The following is a 13995-nucleotide window of genomic DNA, read 5'->3' on the forward strand; positions in this document are numbered from 1 at the left end:
AATCTGCTTAACAGATTTCATACCAGGGTTTTATATATCCATATAGGACAGGGTCCATATGGGACAGGTTCCTGAATGAGAAAAAGTGGCAAAACGGGAAACATTATTATTTCTCAGCTATAAGGTTCTTTTATTTGTATATAGAGTCTGAAAAAATACACACAGAGGGAGAAAGAAAGATTTCCATGTCATCTAATTTGGACTGGAATCCCTTCCTTGAATATATTCAAGCACAGGCTGAACGTCATTTATCAAGGATGCTGGATTTCTGCAAGGAGCAGAAGATTGAATGTGATGCCTTAGAATGGTTTCTTTCAGCTCTTTGAAACTAATTCCAAATTCGTTTTAAAAGGAGGAGAGACTATATCTGTTGTTTTTTTAATATCTGAATGACTTTGTTTGTCTTTGTGCCTTTGTTTTCTTCTGCCAATTATAATTTCACCTGTCCTCTATGACTCTTCTCGTCTTACAACTCAACTCTGCTTTGGCCTCCTAATTATTTACTCTTCTTGTGCCACCTAAATATTCAGATCTTGTGTATCATTGCAGCAAGGTCATCAACAAATCTGAAGTACTGAAAATTAAGTTTATCATTCAAGACAAGTCATATTCATATTTGCTGCATCCTTGAAGTGGCTTTTTCCTCTTAATTGAAGAGCCAGGGTTATTCAAAAGCAATCATTCATGTCATGAGAAGCAATCTTAATTTTAATTTCATAACATCATGCACAGAGAACAGCCTTCTTTTAATTCATCCATTTCGATGTCAGAATAACGGATGCTCTTCCCTTACCTTGTTACCGATTGCAATGATTAGGTGTTTAGGAAGTTCAGAGCTACCAAAGCAATGAGGGCATTTTTCCATGCAGGCAGCAAGTCGTTGATGCTCACGGATTGCTTGGTTTCTTTCCCTTTCCTCCGCTTTTCCACTTTCCTCCCTCTTTGCTGCTTTGGAAACGAACATGTCATCCAGAGTGTAATAATCTCTATCAGTTTTGTCTGAAAACTAAAGCAAAAAGTAGATCAGGTGAGATGGAAAGCTAAACTTGGATTATAAAATTCATTTGATGACTTCTAGAAACTCACTAGCTCTAATATAACAACTATGGACGGTGGTGTTTTGCAAACAGCAAATGCACAGACTACAGTGGTGCTATATGCTTAACCTCAAAGTACTCAACAATTCTGGGATTGCCATGAGGTAGCTTGTATGTGCACTCACATACAAAAACAACATGTGAAAACTCCTACAGCAGCCATACTGAATCTTCAAGGAAGATGCAACTGCTTCCAAGCTCAAAGGTGTGTCCTTCAACCAGTGAACTCTGTGAAACTCCACTGGAGATGTTTGCACAGCCCTAATAAAAACCAAATCTCATTTCATTTTTATTAAGGCACCTTGCTTTTCATCAGTGGGAGTTGCTGCCTTACATAAAGTCAATAGCTTGTCTTTATTCTTATAATCTGCATTAGATGGAGGATCAGGGATAATGCAGACTGCAAGTAATGACAACGACAGGTTAAGACAAAGTCATGATAGGTAAATTTAGGCCTTCAAAAGTTGTTCCAAGTTTGGGGATGAATGGAATCTATTAAATCAAGTTATATATAGAGATACAAGGCCACACTCTGATATCTTATTAGAATAAGATTTGCAATAGGAAATGTTTTTCTTTTGATGCCTAATCATTCCCAAGTCCCTTCTCCTCTTGATTTATGGGAAATGTTTTCCTCCCTGTTTTATTGTTTAATTTCTATCTTTTGGTTTCTGAAGGAAAAATTGTGCAGGAAGTAACCTGAGCTTCATTACCTATAGTGAGTGTCCCTCAGGCAAGGGTGATGTCACCGGCCAATCTTTCATCCATTGCTGGGATTCAAATAATTTAACAACTGACTCGCCCAGGGTCAGGCTGCCTGTTGTGGGAGGCGTGGCCAAACCTGACCCTGGGCGAACTGGTTGTTAAATTACATACACCCCTGCTATCAAAATGGATTCTGGGTGCTGTCCTGTGCTGCCATGGAGAAACGGGCAATGGAGCGGCTGGCGCAAGGGGGGGGGAGGAGCAGGGAGAAGAAAGAGGAAAAGCGGCTTTCTCCTTCTCTTGCACCAGCCGCTCCATTGCCTGTTTCTCCATTGCAGCAGAGCATAGCACCCAGGATCCACTCTGATTGTGGGAGTGGGTGGGTAATTTAACAACTGGTTCACGCGAACCAGTGCGAATCATCTGAATCCCACCACTACTTTCACCATAAAGGGCTTCGGTGCTTCCGACAGGGAAGTATAGTATAGAAATACATATAGTAACTTGAAATCCTTTATCTACTAATAAGTACCCTACTTCTGTTGCTTATGCATTGGATTCTCCTATCTTTCTGAAAAGTATAAATACAAGTGCATCACTTTGTTGAGCGGGGTCTCTCTCAATATTCATTCTTTTGAAGGAATCCTACCAGCACATGCTGCTTAATAAACACCACAGTAAGTCTTGATTATTTACTTTGGTTCCTATGTTTGATTCCGTACAGGTAGCTTGGCCCAGTCTTGTCCGAAGAGTAATGTGTTCTAGCAAAACTCTTCTGTAGATAGCAGAACAAACAGGCACAGCCTTTCTGACTGCAAGTGAGATGCCTCATTTTGCAACTACCGAATTTCAAACGCAGGACCCAGTTTCAGAGTCTTGCTACTAATTTTGCACAGCCTTAGCCAAATGCTGCATTTTCTAGGTAACTATCAGACAAAGGGGGAATGGATCTCAAGTCTCCCATGGAATATTACACTGGAAGGACCCTTTACGCTCACACATTTGGAATCCGTTCAAATATATATTTCCTTCTAGGACTCTGGATACCCTCCCTCTTTCCACTGTTTTGGGGGGGGAGAGAGGACTGGGAAATCAGTGCCTGATTTCTTTTTCCTAACTTATCAAGACAAAATAGTTAAAAAAGAAAATAACCAGAAAATGAAGGCAAGGAAATATTTTTAGAAGAAAAAAAAAAAGATGGAAATTGCAACTTGTTACCTGATTGCATATAATAACTAAAAGTAAAAAAGAAACAACCAAGACATAAATGGACACAGTGCTCTACCCATCTTAAACTACCAAAAGGTGAGTGAAAAAATAAAAATAAAATAATAAAATAATAAATAAAATAAAATAAAATAAAATAAGATACATCTTTTTTCCCCCAAAGTTTTGCTAAATAACTTTGCCCAAATGCTATTGATGAAAATACCTAGTATCATGGATGAAAATTTCACCATTTTTTTAAAAAACACACAAATGGAAGAGCATCCATAGTATGTGGCAGAAAAATGCATGATACATGATACACATGATCGTCGCTGCAGTGTGATTTAGAACATATTTTCATAAGATTCTATAGAAACTAAAGAAATGCGCTTTAGAAAGCTTTTCAAAAGACAAGTTGCCTTGAAATGTTAATATTTTTTCCGTCTTCTTCCGTTTAATTGTACCCAATTCTCAGTGACTGCCTGGACTAGCCTCTGCAGTTTTCTTGGCAAGGTTTTTCATGAGTGGTTTGCCATTGCCTCTTTCCTAGGCCTGAGACAGAGTGACTGGCCCAAGGCCACCCAGAAGGCTCCGTGCCCACAGTGAGATTAAAACTCAAGTCATCCAGTTTCTATCTTGATGCCTTAACCACTATAGCAAATTGGCCCTTTCATAAAACAAAAAAATATATGTTTATTACTGTGTGGTAAACTGAAGCATTTATGAAGTTAAGCATATAATTTCATGAACTGATTGCTTTTTTTAATAGTATTTTTAAAAGTTTAATTCTGACATCATTTAGAGCTCCACAGGTCAGTATCTTTTAATGAATGTTGACAACCAAATACTCGGAGACACTGAAAGTTAATATAAACAATTTTAAAGTCTTGACAATATAACATACAAAGAGAGGTTTCTATATAATTTCCTTGTACTAATTAATCTGAACAACACACTGAATTTTAAATTAACTCATCTTATAAAGTATTTTAAAGGACCATACAAAAGAAGAGTAGGTTTTAAACCTGGATTGTCTTGTCTTTGCATTGTGTTTTTGTTTTGTTTTCTGTTTATTTGATTTTTTTGTGCCTTTCAGATTTCAGAAGTGGGGTTTTGTTGTTTGTTTGTTTGTTTGTTTGTTTGTTTTGTGTCTTTGAATCAGTGTTGACTCCTGGCAACCTCATAGACGAGTCTTTGCAGTATTCTTGGCAAGATTCGGGAAATGGTTTGCCATTGCTTCCCGCCTCCTAATGCTAAGAGAGTGATTGGATCAAGATCACCCAATTGGATCCAATCTAAGTTGGTCCCCAGGACCAGAAGTTTTGTCTTCTGAGCTTTCGGACTTCTACGGGAGCCAAACTAGAGAAAAGTTCCTTAAAGATGGGCTTCAGCACGAATCCGAAAGCTCGGAAAACAAAACTTCTGGTTCTGGTGACTGACGCAGATTGGATCCTGCAACATTATCCTGGGTCACATGTATTCATCTTCATTTGTCACTCAACTGGGTCTGTGCCTAATGAGGGGGACTGGAATTCATGGTCTCCTGAATCCAGTGTCTTAACCACTGCACTAAAGTAGCTCTCTTAAAGTAGCCCTCTCTACTAAAGCAACCTAAGAAACAGCATCCTTAATATTCCAGTGATGAAATCACTAAGAATCAAATATTCCTTGCACCCATCTGGTGAAAAAGCAATCACATGAACAGTATTTTGCTTATTAATGTAAGACCCCTGCTGGATTAAAATATAGGCCTAGAATAGCACTTCCTTTTTATGGTAGCTAAAAGGATACTATAGGAAATCCAATGAGGATGTAGGATAAACTGTAATATCACAGTAATATATATGAAGAGGCATATAACCATAACAGTTAATAGCCTCCAACTATTTTACCCTTCATGAATTTCTTTAATCCCTTTTAAAGACTGTCTAAATTACTACCATCATTTTAATGTCATCCTATTATGGAAGAAAATGCCTCTTTTTTTTTTATACCATGGATCATGCCCCCTCTCTACTTTGTATTCTTTTCACCCTTTCTCTTCTTCTTTTTTAAATGTAAACTATCTTTATTAAAAGTTACTGTTCTATCTACCTGGGTTTCTATAGAAACCATGCTCAATAGGTTCTTATTCCCAAGTTACACTACTTCAGCCTGGACAAGAACAGGACAAAGCTTCCACATTAATGGTGCCCAATTATAGGAAAAGTGCTGAATTCAAAGGCTCAGATCTAATTCTCAGAGGCTCATTATCCACTAGGAGAATGTATCTTACATGTCTTGAGGAACATATTCCATGGAAAATTCCCAATGAACAATCACTGAGCATGTATAGAGATTGCAAATGCCTTCTTTTTTTCACAAGATCACTTGATGTTTGCCATCAAATCTGTGTCAACTCTTAGCAACATACAGATCCTTTCTATGGTGAAATGTTGGGTGTAAATTCTACATTACTTTATAGGGGAGGTCTTGCTGTGCCCACTTATGCTATTTATGACTGTACCATATTGTGTACTTGGCTTCTTCTATCTCATTGATCCAGATTTAAGGCAGTGTCACTCTCCATGTTCAATACAACCATAATAAATCATGCAAACTAAGCATAACATATACTATCTATTGGCTTATAAGGCAGTTTGCATATAAGATACAGAATTCAAACTTTCTTAACATAGAATTTTAACTCTTAGTTTTAAAGCAAAGAGTATGAAGAGACCATATTACAGGATAGGTCAACTAGACTCAACACTTCATCTATCACTATCATCAGTATTTTTTCTTTATCAATATCAACTGGAAAAATAATCCAAAAACATGTTTTAGTACTTCTGTAATGTGTGGGTTTAAAGAATTGTAATTTTTGAGACAAAATATATTATCAGTTTACTATTTATTTCACAGTGCTTGCTTTTGACAGTATAGTTTGATAGTATTGTTACTATCAAACTATACTATCTATTACTGTTATTTGAAAGTAATTTGATCATATTATTTTTCAGACCTTTAAGGTGATGTTACCCCTTTTCATTTCCCTTAAATTATCCAGTATTCACTTAAAATGTTTGGTTTCTTTAAAAAAAAAACCTTTTATCTTGTCAAATCACATTCATTCACAGTGATCCATATACAGGAAATATGAAAAGATGGCTAATATAAAAAATGGTGTGTTTCCTAGAAATTTATTTTCTTTTATTCCATTTGTTTCCAGAATTTTATAGATTGCAGGATAGATGCATGGCTTGGAAACATTACATCAGAAAATGACCTGAGTGTGGTCAGTGACTACAAAATGAATTGAACCAGCTCTGTGAGATAGCTGCCAGAAGGACTAATATGATCTGGGATGCTTTAGAAGAAGCATGATAACAGACATGCGAAGTCTACACTGCACTGATATGGTTACATCTGGACTTAATACAATTCTATGTACTTTATTTCCAGAATATTGGCAGGCTAGAATGGTTTGAAATCAAGCTGCCACATTTTGATAAAAACTAAAGGATGTCATTGTTTGTGGAGCTTCTGCACGGAACCTACTACTAGTTATTATGGAAACTGACTGCCCTTGAGATATCTCAGCTGTCATTATTAAGGACCTCCCTGGCAGTCTGTGAGAGATTTGAGTATTATCTTGCTTTATATTTATGTTTTTTATGTTACACTTTTAAATTTGTTTGCTTGAGCTAATAGTCAAGCTTAGAATCCCTTTATTTACTGGAGTGTTCATGAGCCGTAGTGGTGCAGTGGTTAGAATGAAGTGCTGCAGGCTACTTCTGCTGACTGCTGGTTGCCAGAAGTTTGGCAGTTCGAGTCTTACCAGGCTCAACACTGACTCAGTCTTCCATCCTTCTGAGGTGGATAAAATGAGGACACAGATTGTTGGGGGCAATATGCTGACTCTGTAAACTGCTTACAGAGGGCTGTAAAGCACTGTGAAGCTCTATATAAGTCTAGATGTTATTGCTATTGTTTCTGAATTCAAAAGACCCAATTGCTTGAACACTACCCTGACACCTGGCAAAACAATAAGCTAATCAGCTTTAGTCAAAGCTACTCCCTGTCATAAACCTATCAAACAATTATCTCTGCTATGTGTTATGTTATGTTAACTAGATGTTCTATTAAAAAAGGGTCTGGGCCTTTTTTCACGTTCACTTCATGAAAAAGGAACAAGGAGATGATTGTTCTTTTTTTAAAAAAATCAACCATTTAAAAGTATGTTGATATATAGCATAAAGAAATGACCAGCAAAATGACAGTCCTATTAGTTTATTGCAATGAGCAGAACAAACAGTTCTATGGCATTTTAAGGAAAATCAAAATAAATATATTATGGAATAAGCCTAGGATGACAATCTGCTTGCCAAAAAGTCCTTAGGTGTCTGCCCAACTCCCTACTCTATTGAATTATGTTTGTTTAGGTTCTTTTAATTAAAAATAAAAAATGGGAAGCTAACGTGCTGAAGCAAAGAAATAACCTCAAGCACACCATGCATGTCTATCAAAGTCTTTGGGGCCCATTTCCGTACCTGAGGAATTGTTAGGGTGGGAGGGGCAAAGGGAAGATGACCTTAGCTCAGTGCTTTTGTTAGGCTTCAAGGTCACACTCTCCAAGCATCCATTTCAAGACAGTGCCAACTGTCAAAATGTCAAATCTGCTCATTGGCTTAAACTTTTATAGATCGCATTTCACAATCTTCTGAAGCTGAAGATTTCTACTCTGAATCTCCAGTAAATCATTATTTGAGCTTTTTGTGCATTGTTTAAGGAACTGGTATCATTGGGAGTGGATGGGGAAGAAGGCTTTGAGTGACCAGCAATTGCCTTGCAAAGGCCACGCTCAATTATGATAAGAGGGGAGGAGAGACCACTACTAAAATGTCTACTTTGGCAAAGTGCTTCAAAATAGAAAAGGGAACAGTCAACAGAATAAGCCTGCCACAACATAAGCTTGAGTACAGCTTAACAATCATTCGTTCAGTGAACTATCTTGAAAGACTGTTGGCCGAGACTTTGCTGGAGAGGAATTCACTGTAAACTAAATAAAAGGGGTTTATCGGGATGAGGAGTCGGTTTTATGCTGTTGGGGAAGCCTAGGTCAGAACAAAGAGCAGCAAATGCAGGAATAGGCGGTTGGGGAGTTGAAGGAGAGGCAGTGTCTGACCTTAGAAGAACTGAGGGTCAGGTCTAGGAAAGGAATGGCTTGGATCAGATTGGGTGCTTAGCTAATGACCAATGGATTCTGTTAATGATGGCAACAGGGATTGCCACTGCTAAGCAATTATATAAATATAAGTTATGACATCAGTTGGGTTCAGAACATTTGTCACTAAACTATGTGGTTATGGAGCTCGACATCATGTGACTACATGATGTCGAGCTCCATAACCACATAGTTTAGTGACAAATGTTCTGAACCCAACTGATGTCATAATTTATATTTATATAATACTTATATTTGACTCGAAATTTATTAGCATTTTCTGTGGGCTGTTTCCGTTCTTGCTTGTATTCATCTAGTGAACTAAAATTTGTTCTGGTAATAACACTAATGCAATACCAAGTCAAGATGCCCCTTCCACATGAATGCAAGAGTTACAGCTGCTGTGAAAAACTGCCAGAACAAAAAAGGTGTACAGATTGTGTAAACAGCATCAATATGATTTTAAATCACCATGGCAACACTGACATTGTCCAATCTCAACGGTAGAATTTGTATTCCAAGAATGTTAGATTCCAAATATATTACATAAAATAGAACATATGTGAACAGAAAAGATTTTAGACAAATGGACTTACAAATGCAAAAAAGAATAGTTTAAATGCACTTAATGTTATTTCATTCACATTAATAAAAGAAAATCTGTATCTTAATTAAATATAGCTTAGATAGATTTCATTACTCAAATGTCTTTATTAGTTTAAATCCTATTGTATCTATATGAACCTGAATTTGAATGTAGAATATACACCAACAATTTGTTCTATTGAAACAAAGTCAGTGAATTATTAATTATTATTAGATTATTTTGCATGATGATCATCTACAACTGCTGTATCCAAATTACCAACAGAAGAAAGAAAAACTATTTCCAAACTATTTATAAAGGACTCAGGTGATACTATTTTGTACAGAATAAAATGTACAGGAGTTCTTTTAAAGAAACAAAACTGTAGAGTTGTAATTGCAGGAATGTTCCAATCTCGGATGGCAAACCTCAGATAAAGAATGTTTCCAAGCAAATACAACTCAGGCAAACAAAGTCACTAATCTAAAGGAGGATTAGAGAGAGGAAGTAAACATATGTTAGACTTTAACTAGAGATAATTAATTGTATGGATTACTGTGCTAAACAATAACGGAAGTTAAACAGTAACCAAAGTTAACCAATGATGGAGGATAACTAAAAATGTGTATAAATGCAAGACTAGACTCCAATAAAGATCATCATGATTCAGTTGTTCATGATCAAACAACTCGACTGCCTCGTCATTACAACACAAAACTATTTCAATTTAATTTCACTTCTCTCAGACAATAGAAGCAGAATAAATTTTCTGCATGGGACATCAGTATTATTAAATGAACCTCAATAGTAATACATGAGTTTGTCACACAAATATATAAAATCAGTACCTCTGTAGAAATAAAATGAAACCAATAATCAAAAGCTATATTATGTAATTAAAGTTTATTGATTTCTATCAGACATCTTTGTCCTGCTTAGATGCTGAATTACTGCTAAGAAATAAATTGGAAAAAAAATCAATTATTTTGGAGGGTTTGTTATAGATGTTTTAGAAAAGACTAGTTTTAGAGGGACATTTTCAGTTGACAGAACTGAAATATACCATGCCATTCCCATACAAAATGTTGTTGTTAAGTGTGCTACTGGAAAATATTTCCAAAATAAAACCTATAGCCAGTGTTGATTTAATGTTTGAAAAGGAAAAAACTAAAATCACATAATGTGCAATGGCCAGTATGCAAGTTCACAAAAATTAAAAAACTTGAAGGAAGCCAGAAATGGGTAAAGTTCTATTATACAAAAATAGCAAACTGGACGATGGGGATAATCATATTTTACTTTTATTCTTTTTAAATGAGCTGTTAAATAATTACAGGTAAGCCTTCCCGAAGGACAACTGTCCATCATTCCAATGTTTGCATTCATTATTCACTTGGACAGGTAACAATTCCTAATAGCTTCTACAAACTAAGTTTTTCAAATATAGCAGAGTTTCTGGAAAGACAAGTAAAATTTCCCTGAGGGCAGAAAAACTAAAATAATTAGTAATTGATATGATTGGGGAGATTTAGTATATTAAAGATTTGTGATGATTCCCAACATAAAAATGGCCTTGGCTCGTGACACAATCCTGGGGTGGTGAGGAGAAAAAAAAACTTGCTTGCTTGCTGTTCCCACATCGTTCCTCTTCTTTTTTTTAATTTAGAAATAATTATTTTAACATTATTTTCCCTATGTGCCCTTGCTATTTTTATTCTAATATCCTTTTCTGTGTTTGAAGAATCACTTTCTCAGTATCTAGGCAAAATATTATTTTCCAGCTTTTAACAATTTTAAGATAGCTTTTATATTAACTAATGTATTTTTTATTTCTTCCTCAAATGAAGGTATCAAACAGTAAGTCATCCTGATCTGTAGACATCATTAATAAAAATGAGAAAAAAGTTAGAAGCAAAAATGCCTAAAATTTATATCTTCATTCTTTAAAAACTGAATACAGATTTCATCTATTGTTCTCTCCCTCTCTCCCTCCCTCCCTCCCTCTCCCTCTCTCTCTCTCCATGCGTATGTGCATGCTAAAATATTGGGGCTACTCTACGAAACTGGCTTCAATTTTTAATATAAATAAAGCCTACTCTCAGTCTTTGGGTTAATCATCTCTCTCTAAGCTGTTTTAAGGCTTAAGAAGGCTTAATGGTTTTTACAGGGTTCAAAAATTTAACCTTCTTTCAAGTTTTCAGCTAAATGTAAAATTATATCAATTACTAAATTGTAAAAAAAAATGGACTAGTGGAAAAATTACTTCTTGGACCAATCTCTTTCATAAAAACAAAATGGTACTTTTAAAGTGAGATGGAAAACCTGTAGCCCACATATGGCCAAATTACCTTCAATGGACCCCAACCCACCTGGAACACAGACCATTGATTTACAACTGCAAACCTTGAAGAAACAGGAATTCAATTTCCATTTGCTTTGCTTTTGGCAGAACAGCAAATGAAACAGCACGAGACTTTAGGGGGGGAAATCACACTGTGACAGATAACAGGAGGCCATGCCTTTCTGTGAATCTGTCAGAGATACAACGGCAGTCTAGATATCCCAACACACAGTGTATTCTAGCAAGTGGATAACAGGATTAGAGAATAAAAGACCAGGGAAATTTAGAAAAGAGAAAGCTGGCTAAAATTAAAAGAAATAATAAAGCCGAAAAATTTAGAGATAAGGGTTAGGGATTCTATAAGCGGGATACCACATGGAATATATATTGGTATTTAGTTTAAAACTTGCTGGGAAATATCTTAGGAATGTATAACTACACACATATATATGAATATGAACTGTATATGACATATGCTGTTATGAACCCTTTTTTGGAGGATTAAAACAAGGGAATGGAAATGAATTTAAAATATGATTATTAATGATTATAAGTAAAGTGAAGATAAAATGAGATATATTAAGAAGCTATTTTAGTGATTTTCTGGAGGGGATACTTTAAAATATATACATTTTAAAATATACAGTTGATTATTTAATGGATATCAGAAGTGTATAATGAGAATATTTTATTATGATTAAAGTAGGGGAATGGAAAATACCATGTGGATCCTAAATATATTGGCTTTATTCTATTTTTACTCTTTTTAGATTGTTTACTATACAGGTGAAACTCGAAAAATTAGAATATCGTGCAAAAGTTCATTTATTTCACTAATGCAACTTAAAAGGTGGAACCAATATATGAGATAGACTCATTACATGCAAAGCAAGATAATTCAAGCCGTGATTTGTCATAATTGTGATGATAATGGCTTACAACTCATGAAAACCCCAAATCCACAATCCTAGAAAATTAGAATATTACATGCAATCAATAAAACAAGGATTATACATAGAACAATATCGGACCTCTGAAAAGTATAAGCATACATATGTACTCAGTACTTGGTTTGGGCCCCTTTTGCAGCAATTACTGCCTCAATGAGGCATGGCATGGAAGCTATCAGCCTGTGGCACTGCTGAGGTGTTATGGAAGATCAGGATGCTTCAATAGCGGCCTTCAGCTCTTCTGCATTGTTCGGTCTCGTGTCTCTTATCTTTCTCTCGGCAATGCCCCATAGATTCTCTATGGGGTTCAGGTCAGGCGAGTTTGCTGGCCAATCAAGCACAGTAATCCCACAGTCAGGTTTTGGTGCTTTTGGCAGTGTGGGCAGGTGCCAAGTCCTGCTGGAAAATGAAGTCAGCATCCCCATAAAGCTCATCTGCAGAAGGAAGCATGAAGTGCTCCAAAATCTCCTAGTAGACAGCTGCGTTGACCCTGGACTTAATGAAGCACAGTGGACCAACACCAGCAAATCAACACAGACTGTGGAAACTTCACACTGGACTTCAAGCATCTTGCAGTGTGTGCTTCTCCATTCTTCCTCCAGACTCTGGGTCCTTGGTTTCCAAATGAGATGCAAAAGTTGCTCTCATCAGAAAAGAGGACTTTGGACCACTGAGCAACAGACCAGTTCTGTTTTCCTTTAGCCCAGGTAAGACGCTTCTGATGTTGTTTGTTGTTCAGGAATGGCTTGACAAAGAGGAATATGACATTTGAAGCCCATGTCCAGGATCCGTCTGTGTGTGGTAGCTCTTGATGCACTGACTCCAGCCTCAGTCCACTCCTTGTGAAAGTCCCCAACACTTTTGAATGGCCTTTTCCTGACAATCCTCTCCAGGCTGCAGTCATCCCTGCTGCTTGTGCACCTTTTTCTTCCACACTTTTCCCTTCCACATAACTTTCTATTAATGTGCTTTGATACAGCACTTTGGGAACTTCCAACTTTGTTTGCAATTACCTTTTGAGGCTTTCCCTCCTTATGGAGAGTGTCAATGATGGTTTTCTGCACAACTGTCAGGTCAGCAGGAACTTCCGGTTTGCAGGTTTCGGCAGCGGCAGGGATTCGCGATACTGCGTGATCCCTGCTGCGTTCGCCGTCAAGGTTCCCCCGATCCGTTTGGATCTGGGGGATATAGCTGCCCCGTAGAGGCAGCTGAAGATAGGGGGGATCCAGACAGGGGTTTGGGGGCATCGCAGACCCCCTCCCCAGCTGGCAAAACCCCCTTTTCCCAAGACGGACGAGCGGCGGTCAGTAATGGCCGCCACGAAGAAATCTACAGCCGGACAAGCAGGTGCAGGAGGGAGAAAGCTGGAAGAGTAATGAAAGTTGCTTTCAACTGGGACAAGGCAAGAGAAAGTGCCCTGAATCTCGAAGGCTGCTAAGGATACATTGTTCCTAGTAAGAGTTATGAGCTGCGATCATTCTAAAAGGGAAAGTTTTTTTTTTCTTTCGTTTCACTCTCCTTCCTAACGTGACAGCAGATGGAAAAAATCTTCTTGGCTGTGAGTGGGAAGGGAGAGGGGGGGGGGAAAAAATTGGAGCATTTGAAAATAAGGAGAAGATTGCCTAGATTTTTAAAGAGTTACTAAACACCAATAAGACTTCTAAAAGATATTTTAAAGGGAATTTTGTGACTAAACTTTAACCCCAGAAAGAGAAAGTGAAGAAGGAGAGAGTATTTAAAAGAAACAACCTGTTTCGATTGTTTGGTGATTTTGGAACTTCTGAGAATTATTTCTGATTAAAAGCACTCGGGTGGTTGTTTGGGAAAACTTTTTCTCTGCACAATGGCATCACTTGTGGATGGACTGAAACTTGTATACCAAAAATATGAAAAAGAAAAGC

At 37.0% G+C, this 13995-nt stretch overlaps 1 protein-coding gene across 1 annotated transcript in view; it reads right to left on the reverse strand.

The window, feature by feature from the left end:
• The window catches only part of CWF19L2 (CWF19 like cell cycle control factor 2), a 92543-nt gene that overhangs the window by 17287 nt on the left and 61261 nt on the right, over nucleotides 1-13995 (reverse strand). The window contains exon 13 of the mRNA XM_087966218.1: nucleotides 794-1006. Coding sequence (XP_087822344.1) covers nucleotides 794-1006 — 213 coding nt within the window. The remainder of the gene's footprint in view (nucleotides 1-793; nucleotides 1007-13995) is intronic.

Source organism: Notechis scutatus, chromosome 5, assembly GCF_049901735.1.
Source record: "Notechis scutatus isolate UNSWTSFEM ecotype Mainland chromosome 5, rNotScu1.2, whole genome shotgun sequence".
Lineage (NCBI taxonomy): Eukaryota > Metazoa > Chordata > Lepidosauria > Squamata > Elapidae > Notechis > Notechis scutatus.